Below are 27,901 nucleotides of genomic sequence, written 5' to 3'. Positions count from 1 at the left end.
TTGTGGTCAAGATTTGGCAGACCAAATCAGATTAGCGAGGCTACCAAAAGAGAAATGAGGCTACCCATGGGTACTATGAATACCATACCATATAATGAAAAGAAATTCCAGGAGGTTATTTATGTAAATTTCTCAGCCAGTGACATTTTTTAACTTGCCAATGGAACCAACAGCAATTTAAAGTACATCTAGCATGAGCAAAGACCAAATAACAATTGCCACCCAAGTACAGGAAGTGTGCATGTACTTTTAAAAAAATCTTATTTGTTGGGAATTGATAGGTCGTTATACTTGCAAAGAAAATTAGACAGCATGCAAAATGGTTCTTTTTGGGACTTAAAATAAATGGAGTCTACATGGATATAGCTACTGTGAATATTTAAAACCTTGGAAGGAGAATGGTATTTATTTTCATAGTTTACATGTACTCTTTCATTTAGTAATATTTTCTCTGTTTGACAAAAGCTTCAGATAAACGAGGGCAATAAGGTAAAAAAAAGCAACAACAAAAAAAGCAAAACACAAACGTGAAGAGATGAAATCTCTCCCTCTTGTATATTGGACCATTTTTGATTTTGATCATGAGAGTCAAGAAGAAAAATGTGATGGAATACATATGTATCCCTCACTCTCTATCTCTCTTGCCCCCCAAAAACTGGAAAAAGCATTCTAGTATTAATGATGCAATTTCCTTATTGCTGGTAATCTGAAACAACATTCAGTGATACTTTTAATATTTATGAAACCGGAAGTTATTCTAGTTTAATTCAACACAGCATCTAGAGTTTTCTCCTATCTGTAATTCAATAAATTTTCAGTCAGCATCATTATATGTAGCTGAAAGTAAATAAAATATTTAAAACACTTTGTGTGAAACAAATTAGGTACTTTTAGTTACAGTTAATTGTCCTGACCGGAAAGGTTACTGAGTTACTGATAGAATAAAATTCGCAATGCTGTGTGGAACGAAGTGAAAAAAAACAATCGTCTTATACTCCGCATCGACTTATATATGAGTGAAGGATGGAAAATCTGCCAAATATACTGAATCAACTTATACTCCGCATCGACTTATAAGCTGGCAAGAATGGTAATTACATTTTGTTTTCACTGGAAGACTTAAAACAATGGCTAGTCTGTCTTAATGGATATGGTGTGAAATCTGATATCCAATATGGCATCCATCTTGAAAATTGTTTTTCTTACTCCTCCTAAGCAGAAAGTCATATCAACATTGGGTTTTCAGAAAAAGACTTCTTACATTAAAGTCTTGTTGGTCTTACAATGGTACTGATGTGACATCCAGTATGAAAATCTTGTTACTGCTACTCCTTTTAAATGGAAGGTTATTCTGACCTGAGGTCAGCAGATTTCTTATGGTGTCTAGCTGGTCCAAAAATTATAAAGATACAGACTGACCATCAACATGTCTAACACAGTGGCCATCTTGAAAAAGTTGTTATCTCTTCTCCTCCCAAGGTGGTACTCTACAGTTTTGTATTTTGCAAAGGGTTACATATTTAAAGAAAAAAAATTTCTCAGGTTTTCCTCACACTTATACTGACTATTTAAAACCACTGTATATATTAAGTACTGTTAAAAGAACTTTCTATTCTCTTTATTTTGGTGTATGATCCATAAATGTAACATGGGTTATAGAGAATACACACTTCAGATGTGCACCTATAAAAAAAAAACTGATCCCTTCACATTGTCATTTTCACTTCTTGGACTTCAGAGATGGATTATATAAAAAAACAATAACTTTTTTTTAATACAATTTATATACTTGGTAATTCATTCATTGCACTTTCACAACCTGCTATTGTCTATTACTGGCAAAATTTGTTTTCCCTATTTAAAAACTACTAAAGATAGTGTACTTCAGACTAATTCAGGTTGATTTTTCAAGTACATGGTTATCCATGAGCTTAGATCATGTGTAATTTCCAAAAGTACAATATCCAAAGACATTTCAGCCACATTACATGAAAGTAACATAAACGTATGCCAATATTCTCTCCACTGTGCATGTTGCAAATGCAAACAACTTCACCTTACACCTGTCACTCTCTCAGAAGTTCATACTATCTGTAGAGTTCTCCCCCCTCCAAATGGATAGCTATATCAACATTGGGTTTTCACCAAGTGACTTCTTACGAGATCTAGCTCACCCTAATTGACATGGTGCTAATCATACATCCAATATGGCTGTCATGGTGGCTGTCTGGAAAATATGTCATTACTCCCACTGAATGGATTATCATGCTGACATGGGGTTTTGACCATACAACTTCTAATGTCTACTTAGATCTAAATAAAAAAGTGCCAGAAAAAAAGGTGGAAGAATATGCCCAATTTATGATCAGAGAAATATTATCAAAGAAACATTTGAGTTCCTTCTTCAAATACATTACCTGATCATACATTAGGAGAAAAATTAAGAGAAAGAGGGAGCTACGTCCCCTTATCCAAAAGTTGGCCCTGTCTTAAGTCTCCTAAATGATGTAAAGCGGCTCCAAGTTCTATGTGAGGGGTAAGCACATAGTTTATGCATGGACACTATTAAGAGAAAAACATTTCCCAACCACCCACAAATCCAGATGAAGTAGAGTACACCACATCATGTGAAACTAACTAACCTGGGAAGGCATTCTGTCATGCTGCTGGTACAGGTATGAACTAGTCAAACTGAGCAGTTTAGGATGAAAAGCCTTTAAGAGCTTACGAAAGCTATCTCTGACCTACATCTCACAGCTTGGATGGTGGCAGTTAGGGAGAGGTTGCTATGATAGTGGTGGCTGCCACAACCTCATGAGCCAATGTGCACTAGACTGTTTTTCATTTATAGTCAGTGTCAGGTATAACCCATCATATCCAGAATGACAAAATCCTGACATGAAATATGATCACTTCCTTCTCTGACTATTAAGACCAAGCAAGATGTCCCTTTTCCGACTGGCTCAGTTCACCTCAGATACCATTTTGAAGCTCTGACAGGGTCCTGTAGATGCCCCTGAGGGTCTATAGAAGATGGTGATATCAAGACAAAGAACTGAAACCCTTGAGTGGGAGGAGGCAATTTTGGGAATGAAATCTAGGGCTGTCATGCTATAAATTGAACCATAATGCTGGAACTGCAGACAGATCAAGTCAACCAACAAGGCCTATATCTTCACAGGTTCTGCCTGCTGTAGCAAAGGTAACTATGAAACAGGTCTTGTATAATAGCCCAAATCAACCAAGAAAGAACACAAAGAAAGTTCTACTGACTTAGACAATGGGCAAAAGCCTTCAGTTGAAAAAAATTCATAAACACGGTTAAGATGACTTTGTTCTGGCCTACATTCTTCTTTCCACAAGGATGAAATGTATCTAAGATTATGGAACAGCAGCTCATTGATTGTGTTGGAAGCCAACTTCTTCTCCTTGATGAGCATAGGAGGAAGTTAGTTACCTGTATTGTTGAGACTTTAAGGAAGAGATGTGCTCTGCTTACACCCCTATGCAAAAATATTTAATTGTTACTTGTTCTGACAGATGTTTCTTCCTGTGGGCTTGTTTGATACGAGTTGGCTGGTTCAACTACTTTCTTTCAGATGGAAAACCCACATTTTCTGCTGATTCTGCCAGCATGAAGACAATGCTGTCATGGGAGCAAACCTATTCCAATTCAAGGGAAAATGTCACAGCTACCCAAACGTTTGGATCTTGAGAAGAGGGCAGTGAGCTTGGCATTCCATCTCATTTCAAAGAACAACTCTAGTTTGCAGAGACTCAACTGAAGGGATGAAAGGACTATGCAGTGTGGATCAATTTATTCCATATGGACAGTGAGTCTGCTATGAACCTGAGCACACCTGGGATGTGGTAGACTTGAATTTGGACTTGTCAATGACGACATCAAAATCCCAAATGGGAAGACAAAGGACTGGGGACTGGGTTCTCTCTTGCCTTCTAAAATACATAATGGTAGTACAAAATGACATGATAAGAATGTCCTATTCAGATAACACCTACTGTTACAATCAAAATTCATTTTATATGGCCATCATCACATGGAGATGTTATGCATGAAGCACTCCTGGTCACTTGGAAGGAGGGCAGCTGGTGGTTACCATGTCTAATTGTTATCGGATCTGTGCAGATTATGATATCTGGCAGTTCATCTTTCATGGAAATATCTACCATGACTCAGGGAAGGTACTACCATTTATAAGATGCTACTTCATAAAATCTGCAACATCGAACATTGTGTCTAATAGGCCAAATTTCAACCACCACTGAGGACAGGAGGATGATCTGTGGGCATCATAAACCAATGGCACAGGACAAGAGGGTTCATGGTTACTGAGAACAAATGCATAAGTGCTTTGAGTCTGTCTCTGGATCAACCTTAAGGTATTCATGCTGAATCTGGTGACTGAAGAGGTGGATGTGAGTTTTAAGATCTTTAAAAATTCATGGAGTAAGATCCCAGTGGGGTTGTGTTGTGACCAATCAAATTGCAAGACAAAAGAATATACTTAGGAAAATGAGTGGTTACTGGTGCAGTGTGTCTACCATTGTGGGGTGAAGGGTGAAGAATCCACCACCTCAACATCCTTCCCTGCCAGAGTAACTGGAAATAGACAACTCTGGCATGTGATCATTTTGTGAGAAGATCACTGAAGTGATGATGGGTCAAAACTGAATGTTATCTATGCATGTTATGTTTTGGGTTACTAAGCTGGTAATAGATCGCCACCTTTAGGGAACCTGTTTCTGGCCTCCCATATCTGGCCATATAAAAAGAGTTTGGAAGATAAAGGGTTCAATCTGAAGATGGCCTTGAGATGGTATTTTAGCAAGTTGGATGCACCTCTTTCCTTGAGCTAGAGCTTAATGGATCAGAGAGTGGGTGCTGAATTAACATATAGAGTACATGAGAAATTTGTGAGACTGACTCCTGGGCATGGATGGAGTCAATGCTATGTTTAAGTTGTTTAAAAACAGTCACTGAAACAAGTTCAGCATCGAGCCAATTGCTACAATGTTGTAAACCACGAACCAACTAGTGGGTGACATAAACGGTTTCTGATCCAAGCACAAAGAGGATGCTGGGACTTCAGTGTAAACAAACAGTGTGTGTAAAATGCTGGTTATATTTTATGGGAGTTGTGAAAACAAAAGCTGTGAATGCCTAGGTCTTTATTTTGCATCAACTCTTCTATCTAAGAGAAGACCATTCAAGTTTGCCTGCCACTTTTGAATGCAGATGTCCTTTTCACACTTCTGTTGCTAACAGAAGCTGAAAGATGTTGCAAATGTCTTTGTAGGTTGGGAGAGCTGGATTTGTGAGACAGTGAATGTTATATCATTATTAGGTAATGTATTCAAAGAAGAAAAAGCAACTGTATTGATAAAGGCACCAAATACACCCATCATGTGATTTCTGTTGTGATGATCTGATGTTTGAGCCTGGGACTGTGTATTGACTGCAATGGATGCTTTAGTCAATCTCTATATATGGTTAAAGTGCTATCAAATTACGTCCATAAAGTTTGAAAGTTACAGATTTGAAACTGACACAGGAGAGACAGAAAATGGTCAAAACAAAGAGTCCCCCATAGGGATTGACACTTAACTGAATGAAGAGAATTCCAGAAATTCAAAACAAGATCATTTCTTCTTTTTAACTGCTGAGTATTGAAATTTTAAAAGTAATGATATTTTTGAGTAATAATCATTTAGGACACAACAGACATCAATGATGCCTTTCAGTGAAAACCACAAGTGAATATGGCCATCCACTGAGGAGTAGTATTATTAAGATGATCAAGATGGCTGCCACAGTGGCCATATTGGCTGTCTGATTTGAGCACAATTTTCATTCATGACCAAGTCAACATCATAATAAGTCTTTTAGTGAAACTCCATGCTGATATATCTTTCTGTTCTGGTAAGTAGTAATAACAAGATTTGCAAGATGTCAGATGAGCACCATTTTCAAATAGGGCAAACTAGACACCATAAGAAGTCTGCCTGTTCAAACCCTACCATATGACCCTCCATTCAGGAAGAGTAGCTAGATGTCAAAAAAGTCTTCTAAGAAAATACTATACTGATACTTTCCATTCGAGAAGCAGCGACAACAGGATTTTCAAGAAGGCTACTGCTGTAGCCATACTTTGATGCCCAATTTGAACCATTTTTATTTATGACCAATTAAACATCATAAAAAGTCTTTGGTGAAAACACCATACTGATATGACCATCCATTCAGGTGGAGTTGCAATAACAAGGTTTTCAAGATGGCCAAGGGGCATGATTTTATATAAAGACCAACCAGATATCATAAAAAGTTGGCAATTAATTTAGGAAGAGTATCAATAACAAGATTTTCAGAATAACTTCCATGGCAGCTATAATGGATGTCTGATTGACACCATTTTCACTTAGGATAAGAAGTGATAAAAAGATATTCAAGATGTCCCTTATGGTGGTGATACTGGATGTCTGAGCAGCACCATTTTCATTAAGAATAAACTAGGCCTTTGGATGAATGTGTATGTATACTTTCACGGCAATCCTTCAGATAGTTTATGAGCAGCAATGACAAATATGTGCTATGTCATAACGTGTGGATAAACCAGATGATGCTCAAAAGAATTCTGGTCTACACACAGAAAGTCATGTGGTATAAATCTATCCCATAATAAGTATGCCCACTGACATAACAATTTCTCCCTTTTCCTAAGTATGTGTGACAGTCTGCAATTTTTCAAAATAAATTTTCCCAACTTAATAGACACTATATCCTTGCTCACCATAATTTGTTCTACAGAAAATGACTTTTTCAGAAAATTCATTTCTATGGTATTACTGATAACAATGATTCACCTAAAAACAAAGAAGAAAAAAGCTTTCATATGCATTAGTACTGGATAGGAAAGTACCATTCCTGGGATAAGAATTTGTTGGCAGATGCTGGCAAGCCTTGTTCTTACCTAGAGATGCTAATCCTTGTGTGGGATAGTACTGCATACAATAGATTATACTAATCTACTGCCAATTCAGCTGTATATTATAGCTGAATACTACATCATATTCTTGCTTTTACGAGACTTTCTGCCTTTAAAAAAATTAGAATGGATTTTCACACTATTTACCTGGAACAACTGAATAAGCTATCAAGAAGTCTGCTTCTGAGGGAATCTTTTTGATGCTTATTTCTTTTGGCATGAATCCCTTGGCATCTGCAACATCAAGTGCCACTCCATCATCAAACTTCTGTCCCTGGCAAGCCTGAACAAGGTAGACAAAATTTACATGTTGTCATCAAATATTAACTCTTTGCAGAAATACCCATATATCCAAAGTATATCTGAATTTACAAACTTCCATTAACCCAGAGTCTATCTTAATTTAGAAACTCCCATATATCCACTCCTTTGATAATTCATGCCCTGATAACTTGGGAACCTACTAATAATAAGGGTCAGGCATGGATCCCATTTTCTGTTATTAGAAAATACCCCCAAAATTAGACCTAAATTGTTGAATGTGAAGAAAATTGTAATCAAAATTAAAATATCGCTTGTTTTAACTGAAAAAACGATGAATTGTAGTGGAAATTTGAATTAACATCATGAAATTCTCAACTTTTAATAAGAAGTCCTATATTTTGTTAAAATTTCTTTCCAAACATCCTGTGTACACAGTAAATAACAATATTCAATGAATATATGACATGACAGGAAGTCACTCTTTTGTACAATTTAAAGGTTGTTACAATGTTGTGACTATAATGTCATGACCTCCCTACAAGCTGAAATACAAGCACACTGACAGAAAGGAAGGCATTTCCAAGATGTAAAATGATGCATACATGTAAGTACACTGAAAGAAAGGAACATATTTCCCAAGATGTCAAATGATGCATTTTCATACCTGCCATTACTAGCTGTGCTGCATGAAAAACATGATTTTAGAATCCCAAACCCTCTGACATAGTGTTGTTTCAAAAACATGATCTTCAGGAATTGTAGCCACATAGTTTTTTCAACCCAAAAAATAAAATTTCTTTACCACTGTGATACAGATATGCCTGTAATCAGATTGTATTAACAGTAAGCAATGTCCTTCTTAAAACTAAATATATACTCTGTGCATACAGATGATATAGAGGCAATTAAAAGGTTAGGCAGTCTTTGATAAAAACATTTCAGAGATCTTTTAACTATAAAAGTAATTCTTTTTAGATTTTATAAAATCTAATTTATAAAAGTTCTATGATAAATAATGAAATAATACTGGGTACATAGGCCGTGACAAATACAGCATGGGTGACCCTGCATTGGATTATTTATGGGTAATTAGAGATCTGTGTCATTATCACATATAACTCTCCTCTTTGGAGGAGGTGAAACTGTTTGTGATATACTTGTGTTGTAACTGAATTTGACTGTAAATGTACCCCTGTGTATGAAAGACCCTCCAAACACAGTCCATAGTGGATAACCACGTGCTAAATTTTCAAGTTGGAAAATTGATATTTTCTGTCTTGGAAATATGGCAAGTGTTGATAACAGTAGTGCAAAGATAAGCTGCTGAGAAATCTGCTTGTGGATTAAAGTGCGGATGGATGAATGATTCCTTCTGAATGGTAAGTGAATGATTTGTCATTTCTGATTGCATGTACTTCTTTGATTCAACTGGGGCGCCATGTGGATGTTTAATAGTTAGAAGAAAGCAGATTTGACACAACACATTTCTGGAAGTTATTAGGCCTTTGATAGTTGTTGAGAGAGTTAGGATTTTTGTGGCCAGTGATGTGTTTAGCCTGTGTATCTGTAACATTGTTTTGAATTAGTTTCTGACAGAGATATTTTCTCACACTTGGGTGTTTAATGAGTTCAGAAGCCATATCTGGCAAGTTTACTTTCATAGCCATTTTTTTCTTTAGTTAGTTAAGTTTTCTTGCCACAACTGGTGCCCGAAAAATCTTCCTTGTTATTTGTTTTGCTCCTCCAAAAACTATTTAGGTAAAGTTTTGAAAGTGTCAGCATTTGTTTGACTGGAAAACAACTCTATCAAAACAAGCAGAAGACAACAATGGTTGCATCCCTTCATAAAGTCGAGCCTAGCACATGGACACCATGACCGAGACAACCAGACTGAGATGGGAAAAGTAAGGTTAGCAACAAAGCAAGCTTTTTCTGTTACATGGGTGAGAAAAGGTGGAGTATCTACTGGTTGCTGTGAAGGGGATCCCTAGCACTTGTGACAGCAGCAGTGTATCAGTCAGGGTTGACAAAAGTGACAGAAATTGGCACACTTTATTTGATAAGTGATCCAAAAGTGTAAACATAGTAGGCTAATCACATTAAATGAAATATCTTTCACCTAGTACATTTTACATTTCATTTGCATGAAAACCCTAATAAATAATCACCTTTAATGTGGGATTCTCTTCTGTGATGCCTCCAACCACACTCTAACAGAACATGAAGTCAAAATCTACAATTTTATGTCCCTCCAACATTATAATCAGCCTTTGTTAAATTTTAGCTTTCAAGCAATTTAGGGTGTGATAATGTTTCTCATTTTATCTGCCATTGTGGAATCTAATTCTTTGTTGGCAGTTTCATTTTCTATCTGACTTTCTCATTTCATCTGGGTTTACCAACTTATTCACTAGAATCATCATATCTGTGGCAACTGTTTTTCTTTCACAGTTTAAACACAATACTGGTGTAAAGAAATCAGTTATCCAGCCTTCCATATCCATCTCTTAGCAAAACATCAAAGAGTTTACAAATGATAAAAGACTAGATATCATGTGACTGGAAGCACAAGAGGGTTATTTAGTGCCAAGGGTGAAAAGAGTATTTGCTAACTACTGCATCACACTACAAGTGGTCAACAGTCTCTTTCAACATTTTCAACAGGATAGTTTCATTATGGGTTATAATTAGTCATAAAAAAGCCAACCAATTCAAACCTTTAATGTAAGAAAGGAAAAGTTTTTACGAGTCATGAGGAATCTTCTAAAATTAGTTCAATTCTACATTAACTTAAGGTTGTTTCTAACATCATGCACATTATAACATCATAAACTTGGTGACGTCAAAACTTCCTAAAGGAATGGAATGAAAATGCATCCACTTGTTGTAAACAGCAGTATTTCCTTAGACTGAAAAAATGTACACTCTGTAATGGTTTAGAATACAATTTTGGATTCAATTTTACGATACTTTCATTTTTTGGAAAAGCTTTAATTCTTTGAGCACAAAAAATATTACTAGCAACCAAGTAGCAATAATTTGAACCTCCTAACATTTTCTAAGCATCTAGACAAAAGAAACAACAAACAAAGAATAATTCAAATGCCAACAAACATGTGAAAACTTTGTTCGCTATAGACATCCTATTTTTAACCCACTTTCCTAAACTAAACCAATATCAATTCACTTCTACATCTGTTGTGAAGATCTAGATATGGCAAATTTTTATGTAAATTATGTTTCTCTGAGAATACATACCCAATCGCATTACAATAGGAATATTAGCCTGGTACCTCGGGAATATAGCCCTATTAAAAGACAAAAATTATCTTTTCCTGTCTATTTCCAATAGATAAAGGGCAGTAACTCCTGTACATTACCTCCCCATAGCACCACCAGGTGTTGCCAGGTTTTAGTTGAGCAAGATACTAATGAGTATGCTTGTATGGCGGGGTGGTTGGGAGGGTTTTTAAGTAATGTAATACCTGCTCTGTATGACTGCTTTCTAGGGACTGATATTGGTGCACATGTGACTAAAAAGGCTGCCTGTCCTGAGGCTGCTCAACATCCCTTCACACTCTCGGGGGCTGAGTGGTTCCTAATGCTGATGTCGGTTGAGCAGCAATGTGGAGGGGCAGTTCATGAGCTGCCTGCCTCCGAACTTTCTCTATTCTTCCTCCAAAGCAGCGGTGACCCAAACAGGGTTGTCCAGAAAGGGAGGGTATGACAAAGTTTGAGAGACGTGGATCACAGACATGTGACACATTGTATCAGGAGTAAATTGGCTGAACCTGTCAAAGTATTGGCCATGGTATGGTGAGCCCTGGTCAATGATTTAAACAATCCTGGCCATCGCCTCCCAAGCATGGCTATTGCCAGGTGTCTCTATTGAGCCTGAAGGTGCCAATGAGGCCAAATCCAACAATAAAGAAGGTGCCATGACATCCCTGACCGGATGTGATTGGTATGGAGTACATTTTTCCACCTCTGTTGCCTTAAGTCTATCCGATTGGGGAAGGAATCAGAAGGATGGCATCTCTTCCTCTTCATCAAGATCTATTCAGGGGATTTTGAAATAGCCAACACCCTATAAATGTCCTCAATGGAGGACTGAAATCTAAAACTACAGTTTGTTCCATGGTCAGATCTGAGTATGATGTGAGAATGGTGGATCTGAAAGAGTTCTGTTGCACTCACTATGTACTGAGGCCCAATCTGGGTTTACTTACAGCTCTGGGGAAGACATAACAGGTGGTATAAAGACTCGATTCTATCCCTTTGAAAACATCACTAGCTCTCCCTTGTGGACAAGCAGCGAACATACAGAAGTCTGGCACTGCTGCATCTGCCGGCCAGATTGCCTAGTGAATGGTCAGCTTGAAAGCTGGTGGTATAGAAGATAGTCTGGCTAGCACTGATACCAGACACTCCAAGAGCCTGGCTCTGCATAGATGAAACCTGACCCGGTACTTGCCATTTGTGTTCATAGTCACATGACTTCACAACTCTCAAACAACAATATTGGAAGTCCAATAGTCACGTGATATCAACAACAAACTTCTTTTTAATGTCGTTGTACAAAATTTCAATTATATTAAATTAAAGTCTGATACTTATTATAAAAACCAGAAAGAACATATAATTCTCAACATATTTTTTTTTGAGAACAACTACAAGAAACTTTGCCAGTCTGATTCATCAAGCAGAGTAGTAGAGCTCGGAATAAATATAGAAAATTTTATACTCTTTCATTTTTGTATTTTTATTACATCCAGTATACGACTTTCATTTTTAAAAAAATTCTATAATATTTGAAAATGACAGTTGTGAGATTCTGTGTGCTCATGCAACTAACAATCAAAATCACTCATAACAGCTCAAATTTCATCAATGCATTAGTTTTGTCGTCTTTCAGCAGATTAAAGACGTAATGATTTTAATACTCTGAGAAAATAAATAATTTTCAGATCGATTTTATGCAGACATAACTCGATTTAACAACGTTTAAGTTTGCTAGCCCATCCGTTAAGCAGCTATGCTTTAATGCCACCATGTTCTCCTCTTGTGATGCTAGACTGGTTTTCATACCTTCCATATAAAAAAAGATACAGATATCGAACTGTGTGTGAAACAAAAAGTTTACTAGACAAATCTAATCCACAAAGCATTCGGATTGTCTCAACAAATATGTTTATGGCAAGCACCCACATGATCTATACTACAACCTCCTAATATTCTGGTTTGAACTCCACAAATGTAACTCATAATTAGTTCAATTACATAATTGTTTCAGGTGTCAAGTTGTGGAGGAAAATTCCTGAGTTTTTCCAGACTTTCATCAATATTTGCAAAATTCAAGGACTTTTCACGGTCGGGGCAAAAGTGATAATTTCTTCAGACTTTTTGCCGATTTCCTGGTAACGTGGGAACCCTGGTTAGCCCAAACTTCCTCCGACCACGTATTATAGATGATGCATATCACAGACAGTGTATACTCAGTCTAAACAAAACACAAGTCGTGATAGACCTCCACGCCCTGAAGTTGCATATAAAGTATTTAAATAAAATTCTGCTGAAACAACGCAAGAAGAGAAAGCAAAACATAAATTAGTAATTCATCAAGTTATTAACTCCCTAATATAAATATATTCTCTGTTACTAACAAAGAATTTTAAAAAGTCTGTGTTGCATTCAAAACTTATAGACTATGCTTTGAACTTATGCATTTCAAGTATTTGACCATTCTACTAAAACTACACAAGAATGGAAAACAAATCATACATTAACAATGCAGCATATTAATAACTTGCTAAAACCAACTCCGTTACAAATGGAGCAAGCGAAAAAAGTAAAAGTCGCACTAACTCATAATAATGACCTTGCAGAGGTCAACAAAACATGGTGTGACATGGTCTTAAAAGGATAAAATCCCAAAAGGTGACAAAATCACACAAAATTGGCAAAAACTGAAAGTATACAACCTGCAGCAAAATGATTGATCCACACAAAGATCCAAAGGGAACATTGGATGGTTGAATTCAAACACAAAATGACTTGGATTATTGGAGGACAAACTGTATGATCTGATCAGAACAGCAGTGAAGCTAAAAACTAGCGACACCAGGTGGTGCCAAGGGGAGGTTACGGGCAAGAGTTATTGCCCTTCATCTCATGGAAATATACAGGAAAAGAAGATTTTCGTCTTTTAGTAGGGCTGGATTCGTGAGGTAGCTGGCTAATATTCTTAACATAATGTGATTGGGGAATATATCTGAAGGAGAAACATTATGTATTTTATGAATGCTATGAAATGCTTATATATACTTCTTACAACAGTATATCAAAATGCAATGATTGTAGGTAACAAAAGTATAATAAATTAGCCAACGAGCCAAGCAAGTATGATTACAGTTAAATTAATTTTCAGTATCTGAAACTGTGAATCATTTTGAATCACAGTTAAGAAAGTTACATTAAAAAAAACTAAAGCTTATTTCCAAAGTGAATTTCACAATTTAAGTTTACAAAAGTTCAGACTGGAAATAGCTTTGTATTATCAGTGTATATAGAATTTCTTTTTCAGAAACCATAAGTTATTCAAGAAATGTGCAATTATTTTAACCTGCAATTCTAATATGTATGATAAGCAGATATGTGCTAATAAGCCCATCAACTCCATTTCTGGCAAATATCTGTTTTGGAAAGTTTTCTCCTATCATAAACCTACTGTCTACTCTTCCAAATCATTAGATGGCTGGTATTACCATTGGGAACACAATGTACCTGAATGAAAAAGATCTTTGGCTTTCCTACAAGGCCAGGACAAGCATTCCCCTTGAAAAATCTGAGCAGACTTTGAAGGTCAGTTTTGTCGTCTGTTCCATATATAACACCCTCCTCACCATGAGACAGGATTGCACACATGAAGCAATCAGATTGATAATGATAATCGTTATCTCTTGCAGCTATAAATAAAGAATACCCATCAAGGGCTATTAATATCAGAATATTTTTCTCAAGATTATCTGAAGAGTAAATATGCATGAGAGAAATGCAAGTATTTAAAAGATAAACATAGCTTCTGAAGAACACAAGCTAACTTACCTGTAAACAGATGTTTCCTAAGATTTAAGGTATGGAGGATGGCCAACTGTAAAACTTGCAAGAACATATCTTTATTGCCAAATTTCTCTTCAACTAAAGGAGACAAATATATAAAAGTTAACATGCTTATATAGGTTCTGAAAAAATGAATTTCAATTGCAAAAGTATCAACTGCTTAAAAGAAACCTTATCCAAATTTACAATTAAATGACTAGGTTGGGTAAGAGCTAATTTCACCCCCTAATCAGATCTAGCTGAAACTCCAACGGATATATAGCTTTCTATCTTCCTTCAGTTGTTTTTATATCCAGAACTGCCCATAATAAAGGAGAGCATAAAAAACAAATGGTTTTCTCCTCTATTGTGGCACCTTTTCTCATGAATTATAAACATGTCTAACAAGATCTAAATTGTACAATGTTGCACAACAAGCAAAACTATCACTGATAGCATCTATGAACCTTGATTCATTTCTGCAACAGTGTTAAATGATCTCCACATTTCCAACATGCACAGATGCATATTTCCATTAAGTATAGCTGTATATTTTTCCAATAAGTACAGCTGTATATTTCCAATAAATACAGCTGTATTATTTCCATTAAGTATAGCTGTATATTTTTCCATTAAGTATAGCTGTAAATTTCCATTGATTACATCTTACACCTATATTTATTTTCATTGAAACTTATTACTTATGTTTATATTTAGCACTGACTGAATCACCCCAAAGAGGGCAATCTACATATTTCTTAATCATTTTTTTCACATAAATGCCACGCAAATATTTTATACATTAGTAACAACCTCATGCTGCTACAGTGTATAGTGAAGAATGTAAAATGACAGCATCCAAATTGATCCATGCATGTATAGGGTAGGGAATAATCTTGATTTATTTTCATTAACTATTGGATATAATTATTCCTTATACTGATGACTGACCCAAAATATTCTAGTTTACGAGCTTTTTAACAGATAAAGTGAAATGGTGAGAGTCCAATAACTGCAAAGCATATGGCATGAGAGACACTTGTCCAACATGCATAGTATGGCTTTGTTACAGCACTGACTGACAATGCCAGTTTGTATTATTCCTTGTCAATTATGAATAGAGAGGCACTGGTTTCTTCTTTTATAACAAATGGGTCTCCAGAATGAAAAAATAGAGACAATAAAACAGAATGAACATTAATTCAAATGTCATTGTGCCAGTGCACAAACACATCCAATATTTTTTTTCTAAATACATCCTAATACATCAACTTAAGAGATTTCTGGTTAACCTAATGCCTAGTTGTGTTAGAAACAGTGTTTTCATAATCTATTTCACTCAGGATGAGCAAAAGGGTAAAAGTTGCAGTTCTAATGGGTATTTTTTGTGCTTAACAGACTATCCTTTTCGTATGCAGACCACTTTTTATTCCAAATGCCAATCTTATCCTCCATTTTTGCAAAGGTTCACCTGTCTGTGTGCAGCTCAGACTGATCTGCCTTACATATGAGGTCAAAAAGTTTAAAATCCAGACAGAAAATTAGATTCTGACCATGGGCGAATTTGGGGTGGAAAACAATTGGGTCCATTTTATCCTCTGTATTTTGTAGAGCAACTAGAAAGTCCAGATTATCCGGTATCATCGTATAGATACATTTGTTTATCTTTCTATAATACCACCCAAATTTAGCTTCTCGTGGGTTGATGGTTCTTTCTGGGGTTTTCCCGGGTTCTTCCTCCATCATTAATACTGGCCGCCATGTATAGCCTATCGTGTGCTGAAAAATGGCGTTAAACCCTACAACAACAACAACACCACCCAAATTAGTTTATCTTAAACGACTTTGATGCTACAGTACTAAGAAGTAGGCTACTACCTCCAGACATGTAAACAAGATGCCAGAGGTTAATGAGTTAACAAGAGTTTGGGAAATTTGTTACAAATTGTCAAGGAATGGCTAATTTGTCATTTATGTGCAATGTCGATGTACAAGTGATTAAATATGCAAGGAATATTCAAATTTGGTGACATCATCAAACTGCACTCATTAAGCTCTTGTATACTGATATTCAGTGGTCAGTATAACCATGAAATTTTCAAATTGACACAGTAACAACCATCTTCTTTTAAACATGTTAAGATTGAAATAAGTTTTATGATAACTAGATACACAGCAAATGTAAAAGGCTTTTTTTTGCATAATGCCTATGGCATGGAACAAGTTTCAAATGAAATTCTGGCTTTTTCATAATGCTAGTGGTAACACAAAGGTTATAAATGTAAGATGGTAGACAATTCAAGTCTGGCTTTGGATCATAATATTATTGGAATGCTCATCAAAATGAAGACTGGGCCCTGCAGAATGTTAGATGCTGGGAGCTTGCATACTTGAAAATGGTCAGAGGCTGGTTTTGATAACACTAACCATGTAGAACTCATTGCAATGAAGACTGGGCCCTGCAGAATGTTAGATGTTGGGAGTTTGCGTACTTGAAAATGGTCAGGGGCTGGTTTTGATAACAATAACCATGAAGAACTCATTGCAATGAAGACTGGGCCCTGCAGAAAGTTAGATGCCGGGAGTTCGACTGAAATGGCCAGGACCTCTGCACAACTACCCTCCCCAATGGCAGCCAAGCAGGACATGTGATGGTGAAAATGCACGACCTTCCATTATTTGACTATTGAAGAACTATGAGCACAAGGGTATAACACTTCAGTAGATATGGTATTTAAATGCAAAAAACATGTGCTTGACTTAAGCGAGAGAGTGAGTAAAGATGTGTGGGAAAAATGGATGGATATGTTCTGTAATATCCATGCTGCTTAGAGCACTGGGGCAGTGTGATCTTCCTATCTTGGACATACATAGTTGATGTTAAAGCTGATCTGCCTGAATGGGTCTTAAATATAATACCTTTATGAATGTATAATAAAAGCTGATAGATGTGTCTTTATGTTGTGCAATTGATTTTGAATATTCCCCAATATTCAATTACTATCCAATACAATTTGGACAGATGACTGACTCGAACTAGGACTTTATAACAATATAATATTCAATTCAGAATAATCTAATCCTAATGTTTATATATTAGAGTGACGTTTACTCACCCATGCATGTATTAGTTCAAGTTAGGAAGATATTTCCTAGATATTACAGAAACTAAATAGATCCAACACTCTCTAATAAAAGCATATGATTGATAAACGTCTTATGTATGATAACTTGTTGAAATTTTTTAAAATTTTCTTTTTATGTAGTCCCCACTGTCTCTTGCAATATTAAACCAGACTTTCTGTTCATATAGCTTTTATTAGGGAATTTTTCCAAAAAAAATGTGTGGTCCAGAGGTAGAACATGACAGATTTTGGAGCAAACAAGTGAGACTTAGTGTTTGACTCTCCATCCAGACACATTTTCTATTAGTAAAGTGTCAACACTATCCACTTTGTTTACCTCATGCTTATACCTTTAGTAGAGGGTACAGCATAAACCCATAAAATGATTTTAGCATCACAGACCTTCTGGCAAAAATCTTGTGGGTCTTAGGGCTATGGATAAACCGATGTCATTATAATTACTGGGAATGTCATTATAATTACTTGGAATATCATTATAGTTACTTGGAATGTCATTATAATTACTTGGAATGTCATTATAGTTACTTGGAATGTCATTATAATTACTTGGAATGTCATTATAGTTACTTGGAATGTCATTATAGTTACTTGGAATGTCATTATAATTACTGGGAATGTCATATGAAAGTATAATTAATGCGGGAGGGTGGAATAGCTCCTATGATGATAAAGAAAATATCAGTTTTCTTAGTATTGTTAGATCTGGAAAAGGTGTAATCTAGATGCTAATCAAGAGTCACAGCCACTGTTTTCAGATTTAGTGATTGCTTCATTTTCTTTCTAATCAACGCATCATGGCAGAGCATATCTTTTATGAAGATCATTTTTTCTGTTGGTGAGATGAGTCACATGGACTATGAGTTTCTTAACATGGAAAGTTTCTGCAAGCTCCTTCTGCACAAAGATCTGCCAGTGTTCTACCATTTTGTTTCCACATAAAATGGTACATGATGTAATAGCTTTGCATTCTGTGCATTGCTAGTTACACCATCACACTTGTGGTTTAGTGACTTGTTACTTAAAGTCATGTGATCAGTGAACCATACCCAAAATTTCCTGAGAGCCATGGAAGCATTGAGTGAGCATGATAATGAAGACCTACTAATGGGTTGGCAACCAAGACAGAAAGCATGACAGCAACTATTAAAATATTTGCTCATCAATGCGATCACCTGTCTGAGCTAGTGGCTTCTGGAGGGGTGAAGGGCCTCTTACCAATGTGGGTCTAAAGGCAACAAGTGACTAACAAGTTTCAAAAACCTATGCCATATAAGATGCTAAACTGTGGGCTAGGATGACTGATTCATTGGGGTCATCTCTGCTTGACCTGTACACAGCAAATGTGAGCCATGTTCAACCCACAGACTGATCCATCATAAGAACTGAAAACATAGGTGTCAGCACAACAATCTCAAGAAGAGACACAAGTTGCTGTGGTTAAACACCGAGGCAGAGTTGCTTCTGGTAAAAGACTTGCTTAGGCAAGTACAGCAATGGCTGTATGAATGCAAAATAATATCAGATCATTTTATGTTTTATGTATCTGATTGCCAAATGCTTGTGAATTATGAAACCATACAACCTTGGCTGCTTAGACCTCAAAGATGCTGCAAAGACCACAACCAACTGAGTGCTGAGCTTTGGACATAGGAGCAAATTAAAAAGAGCATTATTCACTGGTTAATGGCAGTGCCATTGGTATGATAGTTGAATGGGGTAATTGTTAACATCCAAGCATTCTTTGGCTCAAACTTCCTCTTCTCTCCATTATATAAAACAAGAGCCAACAAGGAACTTATTCAATACGACATATCTATGGAAGAGCTCCAAGCTGTGCAGTCTGAGTTCAGTTGCACGCACACCTTGCATTTAAATTACCTCAACAGGAGGCTTCACACCAAGCAGCATGCTGAAATGGCTTACCAACAGGTTGGCAAAGCTCAGCAGGACTACTTCCTGGTAACCAGTGGAGAAACATATAATGATCCATAGGATAGTACTGAGCCTAAACTTTCCAAAATTTACAGGCACCCTCCTGTGCAGCAAAATTACAATAGCCAACATAGTTTTTTGAGCCATCAGGTTTGAGTGGTAGCTGCTCATTTGTAGACCAAGAGAACAGTCATGAAAACACTACGAACAAGAAGCCATCAAAGTCCCACAAAATACTGGCCATGAAGAAGGCCACATCATAGATCTAACTTCCAAAACCAAGCAAACTACCCAGGCTGTGTTTTTTTCCAGCTCTATGCTGAACTGGATGTAAGCTTCGTAAACTGTGGTCAATATCAAATGCCTAGTAGACCTTGGTGACATGCAGAATAGAACTATGGCCCATTACTGGAACCTCCAGCTCAACACTAGGTTGAGCTGGAGGTTCCAGTAATGGGCCATAGTTCTATTTTGTTTGCAGACTGAGGACCATCTTAGTGCTTCAGTGAACTTAACCCTCCCAACTCCCCTATTAATTTACTAAACAGCGCTAATATTTACTCAGTGAATTCTCTGTGATGCACAGTGATTCAAGAACCAATATGTAGTCATTGTGAATGCCATGAAGCTCCTCAGGAAATTCAAGGTCTTCCTCAAGAATGTAGGTCTTTAGTATGCTCACTGCAACTGAATTGAGTGCCGCTGGGTTGACCAACTTAAAACTACCTGCTGGTAGACTCTGAATCATGACCCAGCCATAAAGGTTATTTGGTTTAGAGGGAAGTTATGCAGCTGTTTGGCTTTTGATGTTGTAGTCAGGGCACACTGGGTTGTTCATTTTCACATTATACCCACTCACCACTGAAAAGCAGCTATGACTTTCCTTGGTACATGTTGATGTCAGTCAGCTGCTCATGTTTAATACCAGTCTTCTTCAGGCTGGCATTCCAACTCAAACCAGATGAATAGCAATAGGGAGCTGGTTCCTGATCACAGATCTTGACTGATGCATCACAAAATGCCTCAAATATTTCTGCTGGCAGAAGTATGTAGGTCTTGTGGGTGAGATTGTGAAAGTTTCCCACATTCTGGCAGGAAAACATCTTCCACATGTAGTTTTTTTCCAGTTATGCAGGCATGGCTGAATTAGCTGTAGAAGGTCTCGATTTATGTAAGCTGTGTGTCCTCAAATTGCTCCCAATTATATTCCTACTGGTAGATGGCCTTGCAAAACAGAAGATCATGAACTTGGCTGTGATGTGTAAAACCTAATTTAGCATACTGGCCAGCAACTTGCTGAGGCTAATGCTCATAAACTGGAGGATGACAATAAACTGCACTGATCTAGTGAAAACACAATGAACTTTTCCATGGTTCTGATGTTCTCTGTTGAGGCTATTCCAATCGCGTTGATTAATAAAGTGACTGTTGCAGCCATACAGGTTTTGCAGCACAACTGGCACCTTAATTTTTTTCTGGATTGATAAGCTGCTTGAGGTTACAAGCTATATGGGCAACACTGTGGTACTTGCTTATAAGATAGCAGTGATTTCTCAATGTGCCATTGGTTAGTGCCTTGTCACAGAAGGCCAGTCTTCTAATTCCTGGAAAGCCTTACAGTCATCTCCATTCATGTGAATCTTGGCCAGATTTGAAACACCTCCTGAACCACTGACATTTCATACTTGAGGCTCTGGATGAAGTGTTAACAGCCTCCTCCCTGCAATGTAACAATGGCTTCATTCAAACTCCATCACTGTAGATGATGTGCTTCTATTTGGGGTCTTTTTGTGATTAAATACCATGTTGCATAGGTTTTTTTATCCACACATTGTGGCTCATTTTACCTGCAATCAGCAGCATTAGGTCCACATCATGTGACTTACTTTCTTGCTAGTGCATAGAGATGGAGTCCATTTTGCTAGCCAAAGATATTACTGCAACATCTAGCTTGTGGTGCATAAACTTGTCAATGTTACCTTCATGAGAAAGTCAATGATGGTAAAGTTTAGCTCCCCCAGGTGACGGCAGTACATGGCTGGTTGGTTAGTGTTACTGCCTGCTGTTTAAAAAGCCAACACAATTGCCAACACAAAACAGTGACTATCAGTGTCCACTTCTATCACATGCCATTTGGGAAGGATGGCGTGTTAGTTCTAAATCCTGCCATAAAGTAACTTACACCAATTTCCATTGATGTTCATGTGATTTGGAAAGATGTCAAACCAGTTTTTAAAAGACTGCATTCGCACTTGAATGAAAAAGAAACATATGTTCAGACATTTATTAAATGCATTCTCTTTCTGAAGGAATTTGCGTACTGTTTGGTATTTGAAAGACATGACCATTGACTTAAATTTAAACATTCACTAGTTGTAACAAAGATGACATATAATACATAATGCCAATTAAAATTTTGATAATAAATTAACACAATACCAATGCCTTGTGAACCTGATTACCTTATTCAATATTTTGCATAATAAATCTAAATTTAAGTTTTATCATAAACTACCAATGCATTAATATTCTTATTTCTGCTGAACTTCATGCAATTTTATTTTTTTAAAGATCTAATGATATGTTTTACTCCCTGCTGTGAATGTGACAACATTCATCAAATTTTCATTTTTTTAAATAGAAAAAGCATATTAACACTGGAACAAAGTGTAACAAAACAGCACAGGTTCTGATACGTATCCCATGTACAATTTCTCATTAGCATAATAAACAAAAATTAAACTATTTTTTTCTTCTTTTACGTTTATAATACAAATATCTTTATGATAAGAAGGAACCAACATAAAATTTTATTGAATAATACATCTCACCAACTTCACCTGTACAGTACATAATTCAACTTGGCATAGCCAGTATAACAAGAAAACTACAATTTACATTTTATGGGTGTTAACATAAGTGATAAACATGAATGCACTCATAAAACTGCATGACATATCAGGCAAAAGTGTCCAGGAAACTGATATAACTGATACCGAGTTCCTGGCATATATCTAACTACAATACGAGAGAGAGAGAGAGAGAGAAACATTACAACAAAAAATTTCATTCTGTAATACAATGAGATGATTTCCACAATCCCATTACACAAACACATGCCTTATCTACTGCTCTAAAATAGTCTGCTCAACTCCTACACAAATACATTAATGTACATTATAACAATTTCATCCAATCGGTGACAGCAGTAATTAGTCTCAAGGTCAACCTGCAGTTCCTACCTGGGACTACACTTTGTGGCATCATATGACCAATTTATTCATAGTTAAGCTCAAGTTTAGATGGAAAAATCCCTACATATGTCTAAGCTTCACCTTTTTTAAATAAATAAAATTTTCAGCTTTTACATTTAACACAGTCGTAATTGCATGATATTTTGGCACTCTGAATAAAACAGAAAAACAAATGCAAATTTAAATTCATGAAAATTATGACAGCATTGTACCTTGAAGTGTCACCCCAAATTTTAGCAGTTAATAGTACCAAGTAATAATGAAAATCTGCACAAGTGTTTTGTGCTGACCTGATAAGGTGTCCAATATATTTGCATACATGCATGTGTGTGTGTGTGAAAAATTATAATTCTTAAATAAGTCTGATAGACTGTGTTGAGCTGATATTGTACATTAAGTGTAAACATTTTGTAATACACAGACTTTGTTATTATTGATCATACTTGTAACTTAGAATCCATTAATGAAACAGATAATGTGATCAGGTGGGTGGAATTAGGTTGTATCTTAGAATCCATTAATGGAACAGATAATGTGATCAGGTGGGTGGAATTAGGTTGTATCTTAGAATCCATTAATGGAACAGATAATGTGATCAGGTGAGTGGAATTAGGTTGTATCTTAGAATCCATTAATGGAACAGATAATGTGATCAGGTGGGTGGAATTAGGTTGTATCTTAGAATCCATTAATGAAACAGATAATGTGATCAGGTGGGTGGAATTAGGTTGTATCTTAGAATCCATTAATGGAACAGATAATGTGATCAGGTGGGTGGAATTAGGTTGTATCTTAGAATCCATTAATGAAACAGATAATGTGATCAGGTGGGTGGAATTAGGTTGTATCTTAGAATCCATTAATGGAACAGATAATGTGATCAGGTGGGTGGAATTAGGTTGTATCTTAGAATCCATTAATGAAACAGATAATGTGATCAGGTGGGTGGAATTAGGTTGTATCTTAGAATTCATTAATGGAACAGATAATGTGATCAGGTGGGTGGAATTAGGTTGTATCTTAGAATTCATTAATGGAACAGATAATGTGATCAGGTGGGTGGAATTAGGTTGTTACTGCAACAAATACCTATCCAATGCAATTTTAAAAGTGTTTAGCATTAAACCCAAACAACAACCTTATAAATCATCCAAAGCTCTGAAGCTCAAATTTAGTTCAGGCTGGCTCAAGTCTACAAGGTACTTGCCCACAGGCAAAAAAGAGAGAGAGACAGAGACAGAGAGAGACAGTTGTGTTCAGTTCATAATGATTTATGTTCTCCAAGTTCTATACTTTGTAATCTCACCAGAGTATATATCTTTTCTGATGCATGTTTGCCATTTCAAGGTGATTTATGTGATATTTGTTAATAAAATATGACTCACAATATTCTTTACTTGTATGTTTGAATATATAAGACACTTATCTCTCTAATCATAGCCACCTGGATTTCTTAAAAATTAGGATAGTTGTAACAATACATACTTACCATCTGACAATAAAATGTTTCAAATCACTATAAGGTCTACTTGTCAAAGATTGTTTTGATGCATGCTTGCCATTTCAAGGTAAGCTGGTGATATTTGTTTAATAAATGGCTAAAAGCAAGTGTTCTAAAAACATTCAGTTGTCCATATACAGTAAATGTTTTGTTACAAAATGTCTAGCTTTCATTATTATTGATGTAATTTACAAGATAAGTCAAGTAGCATATCAAGACTAAACGTAAGGACATATTACATCGACACAAATCCAATGAATCTGTGACAAATGTGGGAACAAAGAGGTGTAAAGAAAAAACAAGATTCCTTTTTTCTTCAAAGCTATTTTACCTGTGGATAAAATTGACACCATTTCTTTAACTGTCACATTGTCATGTCGCTTAACATCAAATCCCATTGCCTTGAAAGCAGAAAGCAGAGCCATGCCATCTACATCTGTTCCTGCTCTTTCAGGCAGCTTTAAGTGTGGTTCAAAAGTTTTGTTGTTGATTATGATGGCCATGCCTCTGTTGTCATGGTCCATGTTGTATACATCAGACTCAAACTCTTCCTGAGTCATCAATGGCCTACCAGCATTGTACGAGTTCTGTGGTGTAACTTTGAAACTGTGAAGAGAGTCAAGTCTAAAATTACAAACTTTCTAAACCTTTGTTTAATATGAGTTTTATTATAAATATTTGTCATCTTCAAGTTGTGGGATGCAACTTTTTTACATCACCTGTACTCAAACTTCAAAAAGTAAATGTACGTATTTAATCAATGATTGATATTTTAGTAATAATAATTTATTATGAAACAACAAGCCAACATGGTTTGTTAACTTAAACTGCCCCAACACCAAGAAAATAAACTGAATTCTCAAGCTTCAATACTTTAACATGTTGGTAAAACATAAAATACTTGTCACAGTAATCTTCTTGGGTTTTAAAGGAGTCACAGTAAGAGATGCATCCAATTATCAAGCGTCATAGCTGAAATATTAACACCACCTAAATTAACTTCTAACACAAAATTTCAACAGTCAAATGTAATTCACATACACTTCATTTTGCAAAAGGAAGCAGCACAACTTGACAAGATTTATTCACTCCCAAAGTTTCATGATTCTAGGCTGGACAGTGTGCATATCTCATGCCACATACTCTTGTGGTCATAAGACAAGTACAAAACCAGTAACAGATTAAATAAAGATCATTAAGAAATTCTTTTGCTGCAAGACCGTGGTAGTAACAGTGATGCACATCATCATCATTTTCATAATTCTAGAAAGAACAGTGCCTGAGAAATGAACAGCAAACATATAACTTAACCCACACCAATGAAGCATAAAATATGGGACATAAGGACCTACTAATGAAATGAGGGAATAGTGTTCATCAAGTTGCATCCATATTCTAGACTGGATAGTCTGTATGCCTGAAACCTATGTAGTTATCAGCTAAATATGAAGACTTAATATAAGCAAGTATTATGTGAAATACTGGTCACCATGACCCATTCTGGGAGAGATGTGTGTGTGTGATTTGGATTTTTAACATCGCTTTAATAAGTTTCCAGTCATATTGCTACAATATCTGCAGTGTGAGTTTATAGTCATGTCTAGCAGTTTATAGTGATGTCTGGCACTTAGGCATCATGCCACAGACATGTAGCATCATGTCCCACCCAGTCACATTATCCTGACACCATGCCAATCAGTCCATCACTACCCTCTTAATACTGAGTGACAAACAAGGCAGCTGCTACTACCATTTTACTAAGTCTTTGGTATCATTCAGCCAGGGTTTGAACCCTGCGACCTCTGACATTAGAGCCAGATGTTCTAACCATCTAACCACTTAGGCCACTGGAGCGGTCTTAGGAGAGATGTATACAGTCATCTAGTTTATTAAGGTTTCAACAGTAAAATCCTCAAATAGAACCGAAGTTAGTGAAGTTTGAAATATGGGTCAGAGTGACCTGTTATTTTAGATGGTATAGGACTCATCCAGATGCATCCTCTCACAAAGTTTCATGATTCCAGGTATAACAATATTATACAGTCGACTAGCCAAAAAGAATTTCCAGGAATTCAAGATAAGACCATTTCTTCCATTCAAGTGCTGAGTATGAAACAATCTCTGATATTCATCAGTGATGACAAGATTTTCACATTAATTGCTGTAGTGAATATATCAGATATCTGACTGGCACCATTTTCATTTAGGACCAAGCATACATCATAAAATAAACAGATCAATATCATCATCTGTTCAGGGGCAATAGTTACACCAAGATTTTCAATACAACAACCAAAACCGTCCTTTTGGATGTATGACTGGCACCATTTGTGTTAAAGGATGGACAGATGAGTGATGATGTACCATACTATAAGTATCTTCTGACCTATAACCAATAGAGATAAAACTAATGTGGCCGTGAGCTAAGTGCCTCTCCCATGGACACACACCAAGGCGAAATACCCTGGGCTGGATAGGCAGTGAACCTGCAATCTTGGATTATGCCACTCAAGCTACAGTGGCTCCATTATGCTGATGGACATATGCTCTTCTGGTCTACGGTCTATGACCAGTGGATGTAAAAAGAACCTGACAAACAATGATATAGATGACTTAATTTCAACAATTTCAGGTTGGTTGACTTTTCATGTGCAAGTAAGCATATGTATTCCTGTTAACATGCATCTTCCCTAGAGAGGTAAAACTATTTTTAATGATTTAATACTTACCTGCTATTATCCCACTGCTTTCTTTTTCTGGGATTTGAGATCCCCAGTCCAAGTTAATTATTCCCTTCTCTATTTAGTATTGGATCTGGGCCAGAATTCAAAAGAACATGATCCGAGGCAGATTCCTCATTCACAGCTAACATGCAAAATATAATTTTCTTTGGGGTTGGATGCCAAGTACAGGACATCATAGCGGGAGAGGAGAAGGGAATCAATGCAATCATAGCAGGTAAGTCAGGTAAGTGTTACATAATTAAAATAATTTCACCCCCACCACCAAAGAACAAAAGTTTAAGAGAAGTACATTACCTGCTACTATTGCATTGCTGAAGATACCAGTGAGGAGGGAAGCTGAAGGCCTCAATGATTCTGGCATAGAATGCCACTGTACTTACATTACAGCAAGATTGTTCACTACTACAAGCTGGAGGTATAAGGTTGAGCTACATGTCATGGCATCACTATTGAACCCAATGATAAAATCCCTTCAATCTGATGTACCAAAGATTGAAAATAAATGATGAGAGGTTTGTGCTTTATGGTTTTGTGGGTTTAATGCCATTTTTCAGCACATCAATGGCTATACATGGCAGCCATTATATCTGGTGGAAGAAGAACCCAAAAAGAACCAACCCACACAAATCTACTGACAAGCTTTGTTGCATGCCCACATTGGCAGAGCCAAGACTTAAACCAACATGAACGGAGGTGAGATTTGCAGACAAGAGCACCTTAGACCACCTTGACATCCAATGAGTGAGTGTGAGACTGCAAGAAAGCAGCTCTCATTTATCACCCAAAGACAAGTGATTTAAACAGAGTCAAGATGTACCAATAACCCTAATTCTCATGAAAGAAAGGTCCTTCTCAGTGTGGAACTTTGAAGCTCTCTTGACAATCAATCTGGAAATTATTTTAGACTTTTAAAATATCTGAGGAACCCTTTGTAGGCAGAAAATGACTTTCTGGCCCT

General features: G+C 36.5%; 1 protein-coding gene across 1 annotated transcript in view; it reads right to left on the bottom strand.

Moving 5' to 3' along the window:
* Positions 1-27,901, bottom strand: part of LOC149803472 (caspase-3-like) — a 60,846-nt gene that overhangs the window by 13,029 nt on the left and 19,916 nt on the right. Inside the window, exons 3-5 of the mRNA XM_089953195.1 lie at positions 24,531-24,805; positions 14,052-14,233; positions 7,152-7,287 (exon numbers count right to left, since the gene is read on the bottom strand). Coding sequence (XP_089809321.1) covers positions 7,152-7,287; positions 14,052-14,233; positions 24,531-24,805 — 593 coding nt within the window. The remainder of the gene's footprint in view (positions 1-7,151; positions 7,288-14,051; positions 14,234-24,530; positions 24,806-27,901) is intronic.

The sequence above is a fragment of the Sinohyriopsis cumingii genome, chromosome 3 (genome assembly GCF_028554795.1).
Source record: "Sinohyriopsis cumingii isolate HCF-2022 chromosome 3, ASM2855479v2, whole genome shotgun sequence".
NCBI lineage: Eukaryota > Metazoa > Mollusca > Bivalvia > Unionida > Unionidae > Sinohyriopsis > Sinohyriopsis cumingii.
The sequence above is the reverse complement of the archived record's forward strand: the minus strand, read 5'-3'. Positions and strand labels throughout refer to the sequence as shown.